Genomic DNA, 19272 nt, shown 5'->3' with positions numbered 1-19272 from the left:
AGAGATCGAGAGAGAGAGAGAAAGAGAGAGATCAGCTTGAGAATGAAGAATATTGCTTAGAAGGAAGTTGGAGGATATATTTTCAACATAAAAAATCCCCGTTAGGTTGACCAAGAATTTAAGAAGCCAAATCCCATCGAAGTTAAGCATTTGCTCTTTTTAAAGTGGTGCTCCTGGAGCCGGTTCTTCAGAAAACTTAAGTGTCATCACTGAGTACTAGCTAGACAATAGCCCGAGAAGAGAAAGAGGGAAGAATTGGGTGTAAGAATGTGTTGTGCATCTCTGTAGTTAAACTAAGATGGTCACTTGGATGTTAGCTGTACTTGTCGTATTTAAAACCTGTGAAAAACAGGGGTTAAAAAGGCTGAATATCTTTGTACCTTAATGAGAGAACGATTTGCTATAATAGTATCAAAGATAAACCAGTATATTAGGGACACTAAATGATAAAGGGCGATAATATGCCATTCTTGAGACTTCTTGGCTCTTACCTAACACATCAGAAAGTGATTGTTGAATTTTAAATAGCCATACAAATGGATGACATAGAAATTTAACTTTGCTTTGACCTTATTCTAATTCACAAGATGACTGCAAAATGACTTTGTTGCATCTGAATGTATGCTGGATGCTAAATCACTCCAGAGTATAAAATCTTTGTTTTGGCATAATGTTGATGCATAAACATTTGTACCCCATACTAACCCTATAAACATCACAATCCATCAGTACAATTACAAAAAAGATTGTTTGTTTTCACACTTAAAGCAGACATGAAATAGAGTGTCCTTAACTTAATCACCACCTTGATTTACCACATTTGCATATATTTGCATATTAATTGGACTACAGATTAAAATTGGTTTTGTAATTTTAATTAAGTGTCCACAAAGGTAAATGATTAGAACTGTTTAAAATACATTCTGACATAAATAGCAGTAAAAGCTTTTGTGATGATGTTTTTGTGGAATTACATTCAGAAAGTGGCCTTTTTATGATAGTAATTTTAATCTTAAATAGAATTATACAGTCAAACAGAACTGTGGATTCATAATCATTTTTTTCAAGATTCATTTAATATTTTGCTGATTTGCAGCACTTGATGAAAATGTACTGTAGGTTTAGCTGATTGCAAAATTAGGCCTCTAGAGCTGATAAACTGAGGGTTTAAACCCGCAGCCTTTAGATGCCTGTCATATGAGCTTGAAATGTATATCTCATTCTGCGTGTGTGCATGTGTGTGCGTGTGTTTTAATGGAATCAACCCATATAACCTTTTTAATGATATACCCTTTAAAAAGAGAATCACCTTAAGGGACCATCATATTCCCAGTTTAAATTAGGGAACATATAAAATGTTTAAAGGTCTCTTTGGCATATTATTCTGGTACCCAGAAGAACCATCTTGGTGTTGACATAGGCCAAAATGCTCCGCCTTAATAACAGGTCAACCTCCCTGGTACATTCCCATGGGGATGGCACTCACAGCACGAACAAGATAATTGTCGGGAAAATGCACTTTTTTTCTCTCGAAACCCAGGATACTTAACGTGTGGCATGTGCTTTCTCTTATACCAGACAGAAAATTGGTTTTACCAGAAGGTTACTGGATGCCTAGCACCCCCTTCTTCCAGCTGGCATTTTCCTGTTTGGATCATTTTAAATGTTGGATCCTGAAACCCTCCCCACTCCCAGCTGCCACCTCCTTCCCTGGCGGTACCCTAGACTCAGCTCCCTAATGCTTCCTTGCACCCAGCTGCTTCTCTAGAGAAGCCTGGCTCCTGGCTATTTAGAATGTGATGGGATAAATAAGCTTTTCACTACTAGTCACCTCCAACCAACTCTTAATTGGATTTTTTTAAATAATATGATGTCCCTGAGTTTACAAAATATCCTTCAAATTTGTTTTCCTCTCTAAATATTTTATGTGTGTGTGGGTTTGTGTGCACACACACTTGCATGTGCGCACACACACACACACACACACAACTCTGTATAGGTTTATGAAGAACAAACCAGTTAAACCTTTGACTCGCTTAAATCAGAAGAGGGAAGATGATTTCTTAGAAACAAATCATTGCATGTTCATTTTTAAGAGTCACTTTTTAAAGCTTTTTATCCTGGCATATTACAAAGAGCAAAAGCTTGGGACCTTGCCAGACCTAGTTTCAAATCTCAGTCCTTCTATTTCCCGAGTGTGCCATTTGGGCAAGTTATCATATCTCTCTGTAACCTCAGTTTCCTCATGTAATAGGTGGGAGTTAAAGAGACCTACTTCATTAGATCATGAGATTGAAGTAAAGTGATGAATGTGAAAGCACCTAGCCAAGGTGGTAGCATTGGAGTTGGTGAAAGTGGCCAAATTCAGAATATAATTTTGAAGGGAGAACACACCATATTCCCTGGTGAATTGGTTGTGGCGTATGAGCAAAAGTGGATGACACCCAAATGTTTGGCCTGAGCACATTAGGCCTCCTGTAATTTGCAGGATAGGAAACTATGACAGAAAGCAATTTGGAGGGAAAGCTCAAGAATTGTATTCAAATGTGCTGAGTTTGAGAAACTTTTTAGACATAGAAAAGGCAGCTTACTTCGAATGGAAATGATTTTGTATACTAAAATCTTAACAGGTGTTTTGCGTGTGGGCACGCGTGTGTATTAACGTATGATCACATCTTATGCAAACTATGCTTTTGGAAAAGGAGAAGTGGACTCAGAATGCCCAATTGCATTTCGGCACCATTTTGAAATTGTCTGAATTTAAAGTTTTATTTTTGGCATTGCTTTAGAGATTTGTAGAAAAGAGATTTAGATGTATTTTTATTATTATTATTCTCACTACTTCTAGTTCTATTTTCAGGTTTGTTTCACTAGTTGAAACAAAGTTTTTATGTGAACGTTTTATTGGGCAATATGATATCCTAATATGTGATCCAGAAAGTACAGTAAAAAGCAGAGAGGAAGTACCAAACACTTCCCCTAGCTTTATTAGTTCAAAGATCCTGAATGAAATGCTCACAAGAAAGAAAGCAAAAAGAAAGAGAAAGCATCTAAGGAAAAAGAATAAAGAATGAATGAAAGGAAAAGAAGAAAACCCTTGAAAGGAGTTTACAAGTAAGCAGAGCGAGCATACAGAAAATAGTTTCAACTTCAAGATTAGGATTACTCGGTGTCTTTCCCAGAACTTGACCTCTCCTAACTTTAAACTTGAGAAATTATGTAAACGTTTTTTAAAAATTAAAAAAAAAGGTCAGGGGTACCTGGGTGTCTCAGTTGGTTAAGTGGCCAACTTCAGCTCAGATCACAAACTCTAGTTTTGTGAGTTCGAGTCCCATGTCAGGCTGTGTGGTGACAACTCAGAACCTGAAACCTGCTTTGGATTCTGTGTCTCCCCCTATCTCTGACCCTCCCCTGCTCATGCCCTGTCTTTGTCTCTCTGTCTCAAAAATAAACATTACATAAAAATTAAATAAAGAAAAACAAAAGTAAACTTGAGAAATTATGTATTAAAGAAAGTTTGTCTTCTCTGGTCTGTATTGTCATTACCATCATCTTTTAAGTGTTGCTTCTTGGGACCCCTCAATCCCTACCCACTGCAACATGTCTCTCTTTTCTGGAACACTCTTAAATAGGCACCATACGCATTACCCTATTAAAGTCTCTGAGAAGCCTTGCAAAAAAAAAAAAAAAAAAACTAGTTTGTTTTCTTTTACCCAGTATATCAGTCACAGTCCTGGCAAGAAACATATGGCACACTCAAACTTGTAACTTGAGGAAACTTTAATAGGAGGACTTTTTATGAAGGCTTGGGCAGGGTTTAAGGAAGGCATTGAGGTGTAGTGAAGTATTCTGGATCTAGTAACAATGCTATCATCCGTGGGCCTGAAAGGGCAAGTGGAAGGAGTGATTACTAGAACCTGAAGAGAATCAACTAACTATGCCTTTAGAAAGCCAACTGCAACTTGGGGAAGGAACAGCAGAATGCATACCTCCAAGTCTCCTGTCTGTTTCCCCAGTTGGCTGAAACCAACCAGAACCAGAAGGCAGGGGAGGCCTTCAACGCAGCCCCTGTGGTTCAGCTTGCTGGGGCACAGAGCAGGGTCAAGACAGGTAGGGAGTGAATCTAGAGGGCCACCCAGAAGATGATCCAGTGCACTTCAGGTTTTCCAAACGTCTTTCCTAATAAGGCTCTCTTTTGGTTTGTTTCTATGTTTGTTTTCTTTTGTTCTGACACCTAGGAACTGTCTCCAGGGATTTTAGTTATTCTGCGCAGCACAATTTAGTATATTGATCTAAGCAGTGGTCATAAAATGGGAGCCACTGGGCTTGCCTAGCAAATCAATTTTGCTCTTTAAAAATTAAACCCGCGTATCTTTGGGTGGGATATAAGCCCCTCAACTTTGGCATCAACCCACCACTTTTCGTTATGTTCATGCATTAGGTCAGCACATTTATGTTATCTCCAGGACCTAAAGGCATTTGAGTTGTTGGCCGTTGCTTTGGATTCTGCCCCCCTCCCTTCTTCTCTAATTCCTCATCAAAATGTATCTGTTCTGGGCTCCATTTTCAATGGACTCAGTTTTCTTGAGAGAATCTAATAAATCTCTGTTATTATGAAAATGATTATTGAAGGCTTAGTGTGTCATTTTCCTTCGGTAACATATTTGAATTTCAAAAGGGACTTTATGGACATCATGCCACAATCCCCCCCCCCCCCAGTTTCAAATGATGTGACTTTTTTCTTCTGCTTCACAAAATACATGGTGTTCTACATGAAAAGTTGGCCCTAATCATTTCTATTCGGCTGTTACTGTGAGTGTCTCCTACCTCTATATTGCTAAATAAAGAGAATATGTGCATTTTGCTGCAGAACAACACATTTTGAATTCTCCTCAAATGCAGGTTCCCATGGATAACTAGCTGGAGGAGAAGAGAAATGGCAGTCTGAGCTCACAGGTGAAATCCCATTACAGGGGCCTCCATGAGATGGTACATTGTCTTATAATGCTCAGATACTATTCTAGAGAGTAATGTTCGAAATAGTTTAAGATACCATAATAATTCAAAAGAAATGTTCTTTCTGTCCAGATAGAACGTAATCAGTCTGCCTCCTGATATATAGACCACAGCCCCTGTACTTTAAGAATGTGGGTAGCATAGAATGAATGAAATCCCATGCTTTTACCTATCTCCTTTATCTTTTGCCAGAATCAGTTACACCAGTTGCTTTTATTCTTCCCTAAAGTATCTCTTTATTTTTTCTGCTTCTTGTTCACTGAGGCTTTGGAATTAGGTTTCTTTCTTCCTTAACAAGTCAGTGTTTTTGTATTATGCTTCAATGAAGTATCAGGTGCTGATTTTTCCTTTTTTATTTATGCTTGAAGACTGAAAAAGGGACTCTTTTACTGAATTAGTAATGAAAAATTATTTTTATAATAAGGTCAACAAAGCATTATTACTGTAGGTCATTGGCCAGGACTCAGAAACGTTTTAATTATAGTATATTTCTTACAACAATAATGACATTTGGCCTGTGTTAAATTTCCCATTAGCTTCTCTGCCTGATTTTCATTAGGAGTACCCTGAATTCAGGGCTTAGATGTTAATTTTCATGGCACTTGAATGTTTTATTCAGATTTACTAAAGCACACTGATCCTCTTCCTAGAAGAAGTTTTGTTATTAGGGAATGGCCAATTCAAGGAGGTTTTCAAAAGTACAGAAATAGTTTCAGCTCCTCAAGAGCTATCATATATTTTTCTTCATGTTTTTACTTTATTACTCAGCCTTTCGAACATCAGTTACTGATCAATATTTCTTAGATTTTGAGGGGGTTTTATAATAAAAATGAGCTGCTCTGAGATAGTTTAATATTTAAAAACAATATTTGACTAATGTAAATTACATGCTTACTCATTTCACACATCAGAATTCCAAGGAATTTTACCAATGCATGTTTTCTCTTGATACATCAAGTTGGTGTTTAAGTAGTACAGGCATTTCACATGGTGTTTTTAAAAATGCAGCAACCATGAGGAAAAATAAGGATCTTTGGTGATAGAAGGTTGCAAATGACAGAAACCCAGTCTCAACTAGTTGTTGGTAATTTACTTGATCAGATTTATGAGTTGTATAGGGTTTTCCTGGGGTCATTCAGGGCTAGAGTTATGTCTTTGACCATGTCCTTCAGATTGCCTTGTTCCATGTGTTGCTTACCATGGCCTCTCATTGTTCCAGTCTTACGTTCCTGACAGCAAAGTATCTTAGTGAAGAGAGAGATGTTGGCCAATAGCACTGCCTGGCAAAATATCCCCAAAATGCCTCTGATTGGCTAAAACAACATCCCTGAGCAGCAGCCTAGGGCTGGATGGGTAATGTTTGGCCTCACATAACCTTTCAGGGTCCCCCTTCTGCACCTTGGGGGAAAGGTTGTAGGAACCAGTCTGGTCAAGGAGTGGGCTATTCCTGCACCACATGGAATGAATTTCTCATAGGAAAGAGAGATTCTGTTATTAAGAGTGAAACCATGAGAAAGTCTACTTTCTAACTCTAGGTTTTATACAGAAATTGAGGATAATAACTGTTTCTACCCATCTAAAAACTCAAAAAAAAGTTACCTATTATTACAATGAAATGTTGTTGCAATTTTTAGATTGTTGCTGTGATTCTTAGAGACAAATTAGAGAACGCTCAGTAAAATACAGTTTTTTGCCATATTTATACATAAGAAGGATACTATCAACAGGATGTACCTCTGAAGGTGAAACAGATAATTAAGCATAGAAACAGTATAATAACCGCTAGCATTTAGAGCTTACCCTGTGCAGGTTTCATTTTTAAAAAGAGTCCCGTATATTAACTCTTAGAACTGTAGTCTTTATTAGCCAGGTTCTAGAGTCAGATTGCCTGGGTTTGCACCTCACAGCTTTCAGATCATGGGACCTAGGGCAACTCTTTAACCTCTTTATGCTTCAGCTTCCTATCTGCCCAATGAAAGCATTAATAGCAGCTACTCCATACAGTTTACAAGGAGGTGAAGTATATCAGCACCTGGGACATAAGCAGCACTCAATGAATGCTAGCAGGGGAGGAAATTTTGTCATTTATTCTTACCTTCAACATCATCATACATTATGATCTACTAATAGGTTCAACCACATGATTCAGTGGTCACTTATATTGAAGATTTAAGCGTATAGCTTTACAGACCAGTGATTTTATTTATAAATATATTTATTTATGTGTTTATATAAATTTATATATATTTATTTCAGGCCATCTAATTAGTGGGGCAATTCAAAGAAAATGCAGAAATCAAAGGAATTCATCGATTCCCAAAGTAGCTTTGCTCAGAAGGGAACCACAGTAGATGTGTAGTCATTCAAATTCTCTTACTTTGATAAAAATCATATTGCCTAAAATATGAATTATAAAAGAAACGCAGAGTTCTTGGCACAAAGTAAATACTTTGTTGTCTTGAACTCCTCAACTATAAAAATGAAAGGATTTGGTTTTAAAATATTTTGACCTTATTTTTCCAGATTACACAAACGTTTAAATTTTAAATATTCATACTGAACAAGGACACTGTATTAGGAACTATAACTTCAAGGTTATCAAAAGAACAACTCGCTAAAATATTATTACTTTACTATATGATGATATGATTCTCTAAGATTATTTTTTCAAGTCATTTACCTAAAGGTATTTCAAACCATTATTAAAATGAAAAAAAAGTCTTGATACTCATATTTTTAGAAAGAAATAGATTTTATGTTTATAAACATTTTGAAAGCTGTGAAATGGTAATTGTTAATTGTTTCTGTTTACATGCTTGGACATTAACAGTTATTTTGGAGTCAAACAATATTTTTGAAAGCTTAATTTTCAATAATTTTCTTTTCTTAAAAGACAAGTCATACAATTTCTCCATGCAGAGATGTTTGGTTGAGAATGATGTAAAAATTATAGCCTAGCAAAATAGCTCCTGCCTGAAGAGATTACAAATTCTGGTTGTGGGGAAAGCCATGATTATGAGAATATCTAGATCTGATAACAATTTCATCCTTTGATGAAGATCCTTAGATTAAGTCTTATACTTACATAGTCTGTATTTATGCATTACATATATTCACTATACTCAGTTTTTGTTGTTGTTGTTGTTATTGTTTATTTGGAGTGGAGCTAAGTCCTATAGATCAAAAAGTTTTACGAAATTCTTTTCTACTACTCCTTGGGAACTGATGATGAAATGAGAAATCACAAAACGTAGATACTATTCCAAATAAAGAAATAAAAGATTTTGGGCACAGAATGGTGAATAAAATTTACATTCTGGTGATGGAGATTAAAAGTAGTTTAAAATAATGTTGGATACTGTTATGAGCTATGAAGTAAAGAAAATAGGGTAATAGGAATAGCATGATGGGCTGGCCAGGGGGGGCGGCGAGGGGGGAGGTGGCAGTGGTGGGGGTGGGGGTGGGGGTGGGTAGTAGCTAGATCAGAAGATGATTTGTGTAGACTTCTCTGTGCAGATAGCAACATTTCCCCTAATAATGAATGACCTGAAAGCAACAGGGGGAAGAGCACTCCCAGCAGAAGAAATAACAGATGGACACATTCTAGGAGTGGTAATAGGCCCAGGTAAGAAAGGGAGAGGTGTAGGAAACCAGGCTGGTGAGGTAGGCATTGCCTTGTAAAGTGATGGTTTAGATTCATTCTAAATTTACCAGGAAGCCATTGGAAAGTTGAGTAAGGGCGAAGCATGATTTGATTAATTGGTAGACTTGAGAGAAGACTGGCAGTAGTCCAGGCCTGAGATCATCCAAATCCAAATCCTTCATTTCTTTCTTTCTCTTCCATAACCATGCCTTCTTTCTTCTGAAAACCCATAGCTCGCTCTTCCTTTATTTTAACAGATATTTATGAAGCCAACAGAGTGTGCCAGATGGTGTACTAGATGCTCTGATATAAAGATGAACGATATGTGTGTGTGTGTGTGTGTGTGTGTGTGTGTGTGTTTTCCCTATCCTCAATGGACAATCTGTGTTTGCTTGAGTACAGTTGGAATCAAAGGAGTACCTAAATCTTCTTGGGGAAGACGGGAATGGCTTGAGCTGGGCCTTGAAGGATGAGTAGAAATTGACTAGATAGACAAAGGGACTTATGAGAAGAGTATTTCAGTCAAAAAAGAGAGAAAGTGAAAAATTGAGACACAAAAAACTATGACATGTTCACTGACAGACAGATAGTTCTGCAAGGCTAGGATATGTGGCTGGAATGAGTGCAGATGAGGCCAGCTGAGCAGTCAGAGGCCAGAATGTTTGCTGTGCTAAGGAGCTAGGTTTTATCCTGTAGGATACGAGAGCCAGCAAGCCAGACACTTAACCAAGTGGAAACAGTAATCAGCTTTCTTCATTAGATGTCAGAATGTGCTGGAACTGATGATGCTGAATTGGAGAAAACTCTTAGAAGGTTATCGTATAGTCGAAATGGGGTGCTAATTGTCTGTACTGGAAGAGATGAAGGGGTAGAGGGTAGAGGAGACCCTGAGGCTGGGTGGCTGTTTATATGGGGATGGCTGAGTGGAAGGGAGACAGAGGTGGAGCCTACAGTATAGATGGTACCATCGAACAGGATAAAGGTGTCAGGAGACAAGAGCAGCACTGTTGGGAATAGATTTGACCTCAAGAGTCAGGACCGGGAAGCAGAAACACCTCTGGATATACCCAGTTGGAAGCTGGATTCATGTGTTAGACCTCTGGAGAGTGTAGGAGCTAAAGGGAAAGATTTCTAAACCTGTCACAGTATAAAATAGATGCTACAGGGGCACCTGGGTGGCTCAGTCGGTTGGGCATCCGACTTCGGCTCAGGTCATGATCTCACGGTCCGTGAGTTTGAGCCCCGCGTCGGCCTCCGTGCTGACAGCTCAGAGCCCGGAGCCCGTTTCGGATTCTGTGTCTCCCTCTCTCTCTGACCCTCCCCCATTCATGCTGTCTCTCCCTGTTTCAAAAATAAATAAATGTTAAAAAAAATTTAAAAAAAAAAAAAAAATAAAATAGATGCTACAAATTGGTGTTATTTAGGCCCTGTAGATCTCTGAAATATGTTTTCTTTCTTTTCATTTGAACCAATACTTAAAACTCCGTGGCTTTCACATAATAATTGACACCTAATGATACTGGGCCTGCATTCCAGGACAGCAACAATATGCTGGCTTGAGAAAGGGCTGTACCAGTTGATATTAGAATACCTTTTTTTTTTTTTTTTTTTTTTTTTTTTACCAGAGTGCCCAACCAATTCACTTCGCCTATTTATGTCACCTGCTTGGCCCCTAGAATGAAAGAGGAACAGGTTCAAAGATCAAAGTGCAAGGGAAGACTGGATACTGGAAGAAGAAAAGCCTAGGAAGGAATGGGAGGAAGTATTTCTCCAAAAGTTTTTAAATATCTTCTTTTACTTTCTGGATTTTCTCCCTAGACTGCTTTTTATAGCCTTCTCATTGACCTCTGGTAGCCTGCTGTCTCTGAACTGTACAATCTATTTTGTTCATGTTAGAAAAGCTCTTCCTAAACATTAGGTCTTCTGTATTCACTGTGGCCCATGAATAGTGTTTCCATGTGGGAATTTCTTCCTAGCACTTACTGGGAAATTTATGTTTTTCCAAATACTGAATCCTGAAAAAAAATTCACTTGAGAAATCTGGAGAAGATACTGTAATTCTCTTGCAGTTATTAAAGCTTTAAAAGTTAACATAGCACCGTTATTGGTTAGAAGAAACCCACAATGGTCAAACTGAAATTGCAGGAAACACTGACACGTAGGGTTGGTTGAAGGTGAGATTGCCATTTCTAGGCACTGGGACTGGGCCATGTGGGCCACAAGCAGTCAGGATCATCAGCATCTTCTGAGAATTTATTTAATGTTTGGTCTCCTTAGGAGACCGCAAGCTCCCTGAGGCCAAGGATTGTATGTCTAATCGTATCTCTAATTTACCTTTGGCCCCTTGCCTTTTACGCATTTAGGTCTCTCAGGTAGTGTTAGTTGATGAACAACAGGTAGTGTTAATTTAAAATAGGAAGGGCAGCACTTTTTAAGAGAATGAACGGATGGATAAATGGAATTGTCCAAGAAATTTTTCTAATATATTGAAAGTGAGTTTTACAATTTTATTATTTCTGTCAATTTAGTTACCATATAGCCAATTAATTTGCCTTAAGTGACAACATATACACACATACATTTTATGTTTTTCTAGTCATATAGGAAGATTCAATGTCATGGTCACCTTGGTATTTAAAAACAATTTGTAGGCAATATAGATGCTTTTAGGATCATTATTAGAAATTGACTCTAACTGCCTTTGTTCAGGTGTTACACGAAGGTATAATTTAGGATGTGTCTCCAGATGGAAGTTAAACCATCTTAATATACGAAATTCACCTTGTTAAAAATTTCTTGAGAGAGAGAGAGGGAGAGAGATTGAGATTATTTTGCCATTGCAAAATGTTTTATTGAAAGACACTTGGGATGGTTTGTTAAGTATTTTGAAAAGTCCTTGGATTCTTCGGCACCGCTACTTGCTCTGTTTTTAGTAGATTCTCAAAGTCAGGCCTCCCGGGCTCCCTCCAGAAAAATGACGATTCATTCTGGAGCGTGAACTCCTAGGCTTTCCTCTCCTCAGCCTCATGTGATTCGGTCTGTTGAAAGGAAGGAATATGAGCAGACGGGGCCAGCCCTAGAGGAAAAGGAGGAGGATTTAAAGATGACCATTTATTCATTCAACTCCTTTTGAGCACTTACTATGCACCATGCATGTTCTGGGATATAGGGATATAGCAACAAACAAAACAAACTAAAATCTTTACCGCAAGGGGTTTCCATTCTTGTGTGATGGTTGGAGGGAAGAAAGGCAGAAGATAAACAAGAAAATGTATATGAGATAGTGAGGAATGCTATGGAAAAGAATGATGTAGGAGGGGTCAGCAATGCTGAAGTTTAGTACGAAGGTTTGATTGGCCACCACCCTTCACTGACAAGTCTCAGGATTCATCCGGTTTGTAGACATGTTTCGTTTAGACCACACGGTTGTTCAAGAATACCAAACCTGAGTTAGTTCTCCACATTTAAAAGCCTTGACATTGCACATAAAAGTCCAAATTTCTGTCTTTGCCTGAAAACTCAGAAGATATGGCAGAATTCCAGCATCAGCTAAAGTTGAGTACTGGCTGCTCCCTTTAAACGTGGTGTCATAAAACGTAGTAAAGTATATCTAAGTATAATAATACTTACACAAGATAGCACTTACTATGGGTCAGGAGCTGTCCTGAGGAATTTGACACGTACTGACTAATTTAATCTTTAAAACAAGAAGTGAGTGCTAACATGAGGCACACAACGATGAGGTAACTTGCCCAGGGTCACAAAGCTAGTAAGTGGTGGGGCAAGTAGTTAATCCTGGAAGGTCTGGGTCCCAAATCCAATTCTAGCTATTACATACACGTCTCGTTCCTTGCTGCCACCTGGTGAATTTTCATGCATTTATATTTGATGAGGCTGAGATTCCAGGTGTCTCTAAGGATCCAGGCGTGACTGCCTTAAGATCTAGAATAATCATAAATTCATAGATAGACCTTCATAATAGTTCCTGCTCAAAGGGTAGGGGGCAGTAGTGTCATTGATACATGGCAGGGTTGTGCCCACTTGTCTGCCTCCTGCAGATGAATCCATTCCTTTAGGGCTGGCCCTGCCCTTGTGGGCAGTTCCCGTGAATGCCCCTGACCTTCTTGCCTCACCATGTTTCCTGATTTGCTTTACACAATTACCTTGACTTCCTCACAAATCCTGAGATAAGGATAAAAGGGCCACAAAAGCTATGCATTTTTCTGAGTAAAATATCCAGCACGATGAAAGATGAAAGCTAATAATCGTTTCCTTTTTTCTTTTTTAATTCCTTTTTTTTTGTCCTAAAAATCCATTTGAGTCATAGGTTTTTAGAAAATAAAACTCTAAAGGGTTGTGTCTGTGTGTGTGCATGCGTGTATATGTGCATGTGTGTCCATTTCAGGGAGGTGAATGCTTGTCACCACTTAAGTGGTGATGTTTGACTTCAAAGGACAAAAAGCCATCCATTACCTATATGTTAACAGTGATGAAACTTAGCAACAATAAATATTTAGCAATGCATGAATCCTCCTTTACCTCATTTACAGACTGATTGGAAGGTTTTCACAACTCAAGGGACTGAAATTTGGCATCTATTCTGTTAGCCTAAGTTCATTTTTTTTATCTTCTTCCTTTTCAAAAGTTGTTTCTTAGTTACAGAACATCAAACATAAGTTGGATGTAGTTTTGAGTCTTCAGGGGCCAAGTTTGTTGTTTTTTTTTTTTAATTTTAATATCTCTTATTAAACAATAGCCTCCAGAGACAGATATTTATTATAAGACACCATCTCTAAAATTTATATTATTTTCAATGTGTTTGATCAGTGGATACCATACTTGTCAACATTTTGAGCTTATGAAGGAATTGGCTTTAAAGGGATCCAAGCAAGGAAGGGTCAGTAGTAAATGGCACTACCAACCCGGGGGTGAGGGCCGGTATCCTTCTCGGGAAGAGGGGGGTGTGTATCTCAGGCAGTAGTTGGGGTACTGTTTGCAGAACAGTTCAGCTCAGTGCTGTGCCCATGGGCAGGAGTCAGGACTAGTTGAGGTCCAAAGGCTATGTCAGCCCCATAGTCCAGGCTAGGTCAGACCTCCAGAGATCATCATCAGCCTTCCAGTAACAAAAGGCAATAACCCTCACACCCAACTCCTTATTGACCCTAAATCTACACCTCTTTAACATTTCTTAAACAAGCCGTGATTTATCTAAGAACATGAATGTTAGCAGGCTTTTGTTCTTGGGGATGCTGCCACTTATTAGCTGTGTGACTTTGGGTTCACCTACTTAACCTCTCTGGGCTTCTGTTGCACAGACTGTTTTGTAATGTGAGGGTAGACTAAACGATTTCTAAGGCACCTGCCGGTTCTAACATTCTGGGAGTCTCTAGAAGTCAGTGGGAAAATAGAATTCCCTATATAGTTTTCCTTTCATAAATATATTTATTAGAACATAAGCAAAGAACTTTCTTTGTGCTGAGTCTTCAGATCATGGGACTTCGTTCTTCATGTCTTCTAAGGACCTGAGCATGGGCAGGGAGATTTTGTTTTAACATCATTTTTTGGTAGAGTGTCTATAGCCCTGCCTAAAATAGTTTGTTTTCTTCTAATTTCTTGACACAAAAAGGCATAGCCCTAATGTTCCTCCACACGCTGATGGGCCAAAAGCTTTTGGACCCTCTCGGCCTGGCCTGGACTAAATGAAGTCCAGAAGAAGCACCTGTGTTGAACTTACATTCCCATTTTGCTGAACAGAGCTGCCGTGCTAGAAAGAGGAGGCTGTGGTGGAGACGGAAGCCCTGCTCTCAAGTCCTGGCCCCGCCATTCTGAACCTCAGAGTCTTCGTTCTGAAAACAAAGATGGAAACACCAGGGTGCAGTGAGGATCCATACACTATGATGTCTCTTTCACATCAAAGATAATGTAATTAAGCTTTCAGAAAAACAGTACACACATGCATATATATCTGAAACAAAAGTTTCCTGGAACAGTACACTTGCGAGTAATTCTAATTCGTTTCAGTGTTTTCCTTTCTCTTTATGTTATCTACTTCATTTCTTTTTAAAATGCTGATCATGACCCACCAAATTGATTTGGTCATGAAAACACTGACCTAGCACACACTTGATCATCTTCTTTTTCCTTGGGAATACCAGAGTTCGGACATGAATATGTATGTGTAGTATCATTGCATGACCAGAATCATCTCCCCTATGCTGGGAGCCCATGTGTATTCCTTTAAAATAAGGGAATGAGTACAAGCTTTACAGATATAGAATTAGGAACTATTCTGGCTGGGGGGGGGGGGTCTTACTAGCTGTGTGACTTTGAGTGAACTACTTAACCTTTCTGTATCTCAGTCTCCTCTTGTAAAAAACTTGGATAATGATACCTATCTCACTGGATGAGATCAATGTATGTGCAGTGTTTAACACAAAATAAGCATGACTTAACCACTCACTTAAATGGTAGCTGTTATTAGCCATTTTGTCAGTAAGCCTTTGCTCTTCCCTTCAGGATATTCTTTGGACCCACTGAGGTTTGTTTTCTTGACCCCTTTACTAATGTAATCATCTCCTTGCTGGCCTTAGGATTCTGCCACCAGATCAGTCCATCTTGCATAACAAAACCAGATTAAGTTTCCACAAACACCACTGCATTTCATCACTTCACACTCCCTGTTTCACCCTGTTGTTACTTTCCTATTGCCATGCAGGTCCTGTAAATGCACTTTTAAACCTGCTATTTCTGACTCCTCTCAGTGACGTCAGCATGACTTTGACATTCATTCCTCAGCGAACGCTTTTCCTGAGGGTCCTATGCACTGGCATGGTTCATCTTCTGAAGAGTCAGCAGTGAGCACAACAGTCTGCCACCCCTTTGGAGCAGTGAGGACACTGGCAAGAAACAAGTACACATATTCCCTATATAATGTAGAACTATAGGTGATTTGGGGTAGTTGTAAGTGATATGAAGAAAAAGAAGGCATGTAAAAGAGAATAAAATGTGAACCTATTTCACCTCCTTAAAACTTCTGCTGTAGCTTAAGTGATCTTACACCAGCACTGGGAGGCAGGCCCTCCCACTTAGATGGGCCTCCACCTTTTCTTTGCCCTTCAGAGTCCTGTTGGTTCTTCACAGCTCAGTTCCAGCCCCTCCTGCTCTCCCAACCTCCTAGTCCCCTCTGTTTCCTCACGCAGCATTTTCTATCCCAACTGCTTTTTATTCTACTTTGTATTATTATGTCTCACCCATTAGATTATGGGTCAAAATAGCATGTTCTTTTGTGCAACTCTCAGAGTCCTATCATGATACCTCGTTCATGGTAGTGATCAGGAAAATGCAGTTGTTGGAAGGGGTATGAGGAAATGGGTGTTTTCATACCTGGTTGTTACTATTATGAGGCAACTTGGCAGTTTCGATCAAAATGTGTAACGTGCATCCTTTATGACCCAATAATCCCATTTATAGTTGTCTTTCCTAAAGACATGCTAGCATAATTTTAAGATGAATGTAAAAGTATGACTGTAATCTTTTTCATTACTTTTGAAGTAGTATTTTAGAAGCAACCTAAATATCTATTAGTATAGATTATGATAGACACATTCAGTGGATTGCTATGTATGCTAGTGTTAAAATGAATGAAATAGGTTCATAATTACAGATCAGAAAGATGTCCACGATCTCATTACATGAAAAACAAACAAACAAACAAACAAAGCTGAATAACAATATGTATACTTTGAAACAATGAAGACACCATCAACTGTGGTTGGGGCCGCACAGCTGCACTGACTGAAAGGAAAATGAACCAGGTTTACCAATACAGCTGTCTACTCACAAAAAATAAAATGTAAGTCTATTTGGGGGAAGGATTTATAGATTCCTATAAAAGTTAAGGTAAACTGTTAAAACTCAGTTACTATCATTTTAAGAAGAATAAAGGAAAAGTGGATTTTTAAAAAATCAATTGCCCTTTTTGTCTCACAATTCAAGTTGTAGGTTTTGTAAATCTGTCCCCCTTAACCGCCATCATTATTACTAACATTTAATCTGTTGAATCATGCAGACGTCTCCTCTCAACTATTTTAATACTGTCTATACCGTTCCCACCAAGGAGAAGCCCAGCCAGTACTTACTCCCATGCAGTAGTGGAGAACTCATTACCTACTAAAGCGGTTGACTTATTTTTGGACAATTCGGATTGTTACAATTCATTTTTCCCTGGAGCCAAAATCTTCCTCCTTATTGCTTCATTCATTGTTCTTCTGCTTCCCTTTGAGGACACACAGAACATTTTTCTCTTGACAGCCTCTATAAAACTTGAAGGTAGTTGTATTCTGTGTGTTCTCACAATTTACCTTGCTCTCTCTGTATAGTTGTTTTTTTCAATGTTTTTTTCTTAATTTATTTTTGAGAGAGAGGGAGACAGAGTGCAAGCAGGGGAGGGGCAGAGAGAGAGAGATAGATGCAGAATCAGAAACAGGCTCCATCCAGGCTCTGAGCTGTCAGCACAGAGCCGATGTGGGGCTCGAACTCACAAACTGCGAAATCATGATCTGAGCCGAAGTGGGATGCATAACTGGCTGAGCCACCCAGGTGCCCCTATATAGTTAATTTAAAAAGATCTCTTAGCAGTTCTGTTTTGTCAGCAGAAAAACAAAATTATGACAGGGAAATTAATCAGTTTTAATTTTGATTAGGACTTAATTCCAAATTTAGATATTATTATTATTATTACTATTATGATTTAGTAAGAAGATATTTAGATCTGTGGCTCTCTGTACATGTTCTGTCTAGTTTGTGGGCTTCCAGAGCAGAGCATTTTGTCTTATAAATCTTTATGTCCTCCTTGCCTCTCACTCTTACATTACCCATAATATGTTTAAATTTATTATGTACCTACCATCTCTTTTTAAACAGATGGATTAATTCATTGTATCTACCTATGTATACAATAGATTTCTTTTAATATACTAAATATAATTTTTGGCTCAGGTCTTCCAAATCTAGGAAATGTGGGTCTCTGATTTACCATCAGAAATATTAGGCTGCTAATATTCAATATAACTGTATTCTGAATGGGAATGCCACAGTAATTCCTTAGCTATTAAAAAAGAACCTTTTTGACAAGTAATTGATAAGTAGATTTATATAGACTATGTCTTTTAGTCCTAAGAAATGAAGTTTAAAATCTCATAAAGTTTCTATTAAATATCTATGTAAAGTTTTTCAATGACATTAAAGCCAGTTTGGATTTAACTCGCTGACGGTTCATGTCCTATTAGTAGATGACTTATTATTTTACTTATTATGTGTATATTTTTACCAATTATTTGCACATCTTTTTGTGGCCATTACATTTTATTGATAACAGTGAAAATCAAAATAAGCATATTACTTTAAAGAATAATTTCTCTAAGTCACGTATCTGTATCTTCAAATTTTATTCTATGTTTTAGCTGCTTACCACAATATTGACAGGCATCTGATTGTGTGGCCTACTTCTAATTATAGATATAGGCTACTTCACATGGAGCTGGATATTTCTAAGAGACTAAACAAAACGTGTAATGCTGTGAACAAGGAAAACAGCAGCATGTTTTTACTGTAAATTGACTGTTGTCATAAACAATAATTATCAACACAGTGTTGGTATCATGATACTGTCTTGGGCCTCATCATTCAAACTATTTCTCTTTGTATTTCACTGTGATTTTTTAGAGGGGGAAAAACCCAACAACTGTCAATCTAATCATTATATTCAGCCTACATTACCAAGCAAAACATATTTACAGCTAGATCTACACTGTTTTTACAAGTTTATTAAAAACATGTGTTGCCCACTGCCAGAAATAGCTACAGCAAATGCTGACACCAGTAGGCAAACTGTCTCTTCACTTTCTTCTGAAGATTTAGCTACCCCATCACTTTAACTATGAGTTATAAAGTAGATGTTCCTGTGTGAAAATGTGTGTCATAGATAAGAGGTGTGTGTGTGTGTGTGTGTGTGTGTGTGCACGCGCACACGTGTGCACAGGTGCACACAGTAGGGGGCCAAGTGCCCACACTCAGAGGGCAAAGCGTTGGAGATGGTGGGGATGTAATAATAGAAGGGCTTAGATGAGGGGAACCAGGAGATCATGGCACTCCTTTATACCATTGAACTGGGATCAGAGGCTAACAACTAATGAAATAAAGTTAAATCATGCGACCTTTGGCTATTTGGCTAATTTTAAAGAAGCATAACATTACCCACGGTATACTTTAAACCTCCATTTATGCTCTGTGTAAATTTAATTAATTTTTTAATAATCTTAGTTATAATAATTTATTATGTAATTATTGGTTTACTGACCTTCCACACAACTCCACTGCCCTCAAATAGCCTGTAGACCCCACATGACTCTCTCTCCCTTGTTTGCCACTGCTCCTAACATATAGTAAGAGCTCAACAAATATTTGCTCAATGACTGAATATTTTAAAAAATGGAAGGACCGAGGAAGGCCCATTTTCTACATTTAGCATGTAACCATCCTACATTATTCTTTCCTTTCTCTGAATCCTGTAGTCTATGTATATTAATCACTCAGTTCATCACTTGGCTGCATAA

The 19272-nt window shown here is 38.2% G+C and overlaps 1 protein-coding gene across 6 annotated transcripts in view; it reads left to right on the top strand.

The window, feature by feature from the left end:
- Positions 1 to 19272, top strand: part of GTDC1 (glycosyltransferase like domain containing 1) — a 292506-nt gene that overhangs the window by 169156 nt on the left and 104078 nt on the right. The window contains exon 1 of one of the 6 annotated variants that reach the window (XM_030327483.1): positions 16392 to 16511. The exons of the other annotated variants lie outside the window; for them this stretch is intronic. Within the exon in view, the coding sequence (XP_030183343.1) occupies positions 16465 to 16511 (47 nt within the window). The 5' untranslated portion in view covers positions 16392 to 16464. Of the gene's footprint in view, positions 1 to 16391; positions 16512 to 19272 lie in introns of those variants that run through there. 6 annotated transcript variants of the gene reach the window in all.

Source organism: Lynx canadensis, chromosome C1, assembly GCF_007474595.2.
Source record: "Lynx canadensis isolate LIC74 chromosome C1, mLynCan4.pri.v2, whole genome shotgun sequence".
NCBI lineage: Eukaryota > Metazoa > Chordata > Mammalia > Carnivora > Felidae > Lynx > Lynx canadensis.
Note: the sequence above shows the minus strand (reverse complement) of the source record. Positions and strands in the feature narration are given on the sequence as shown.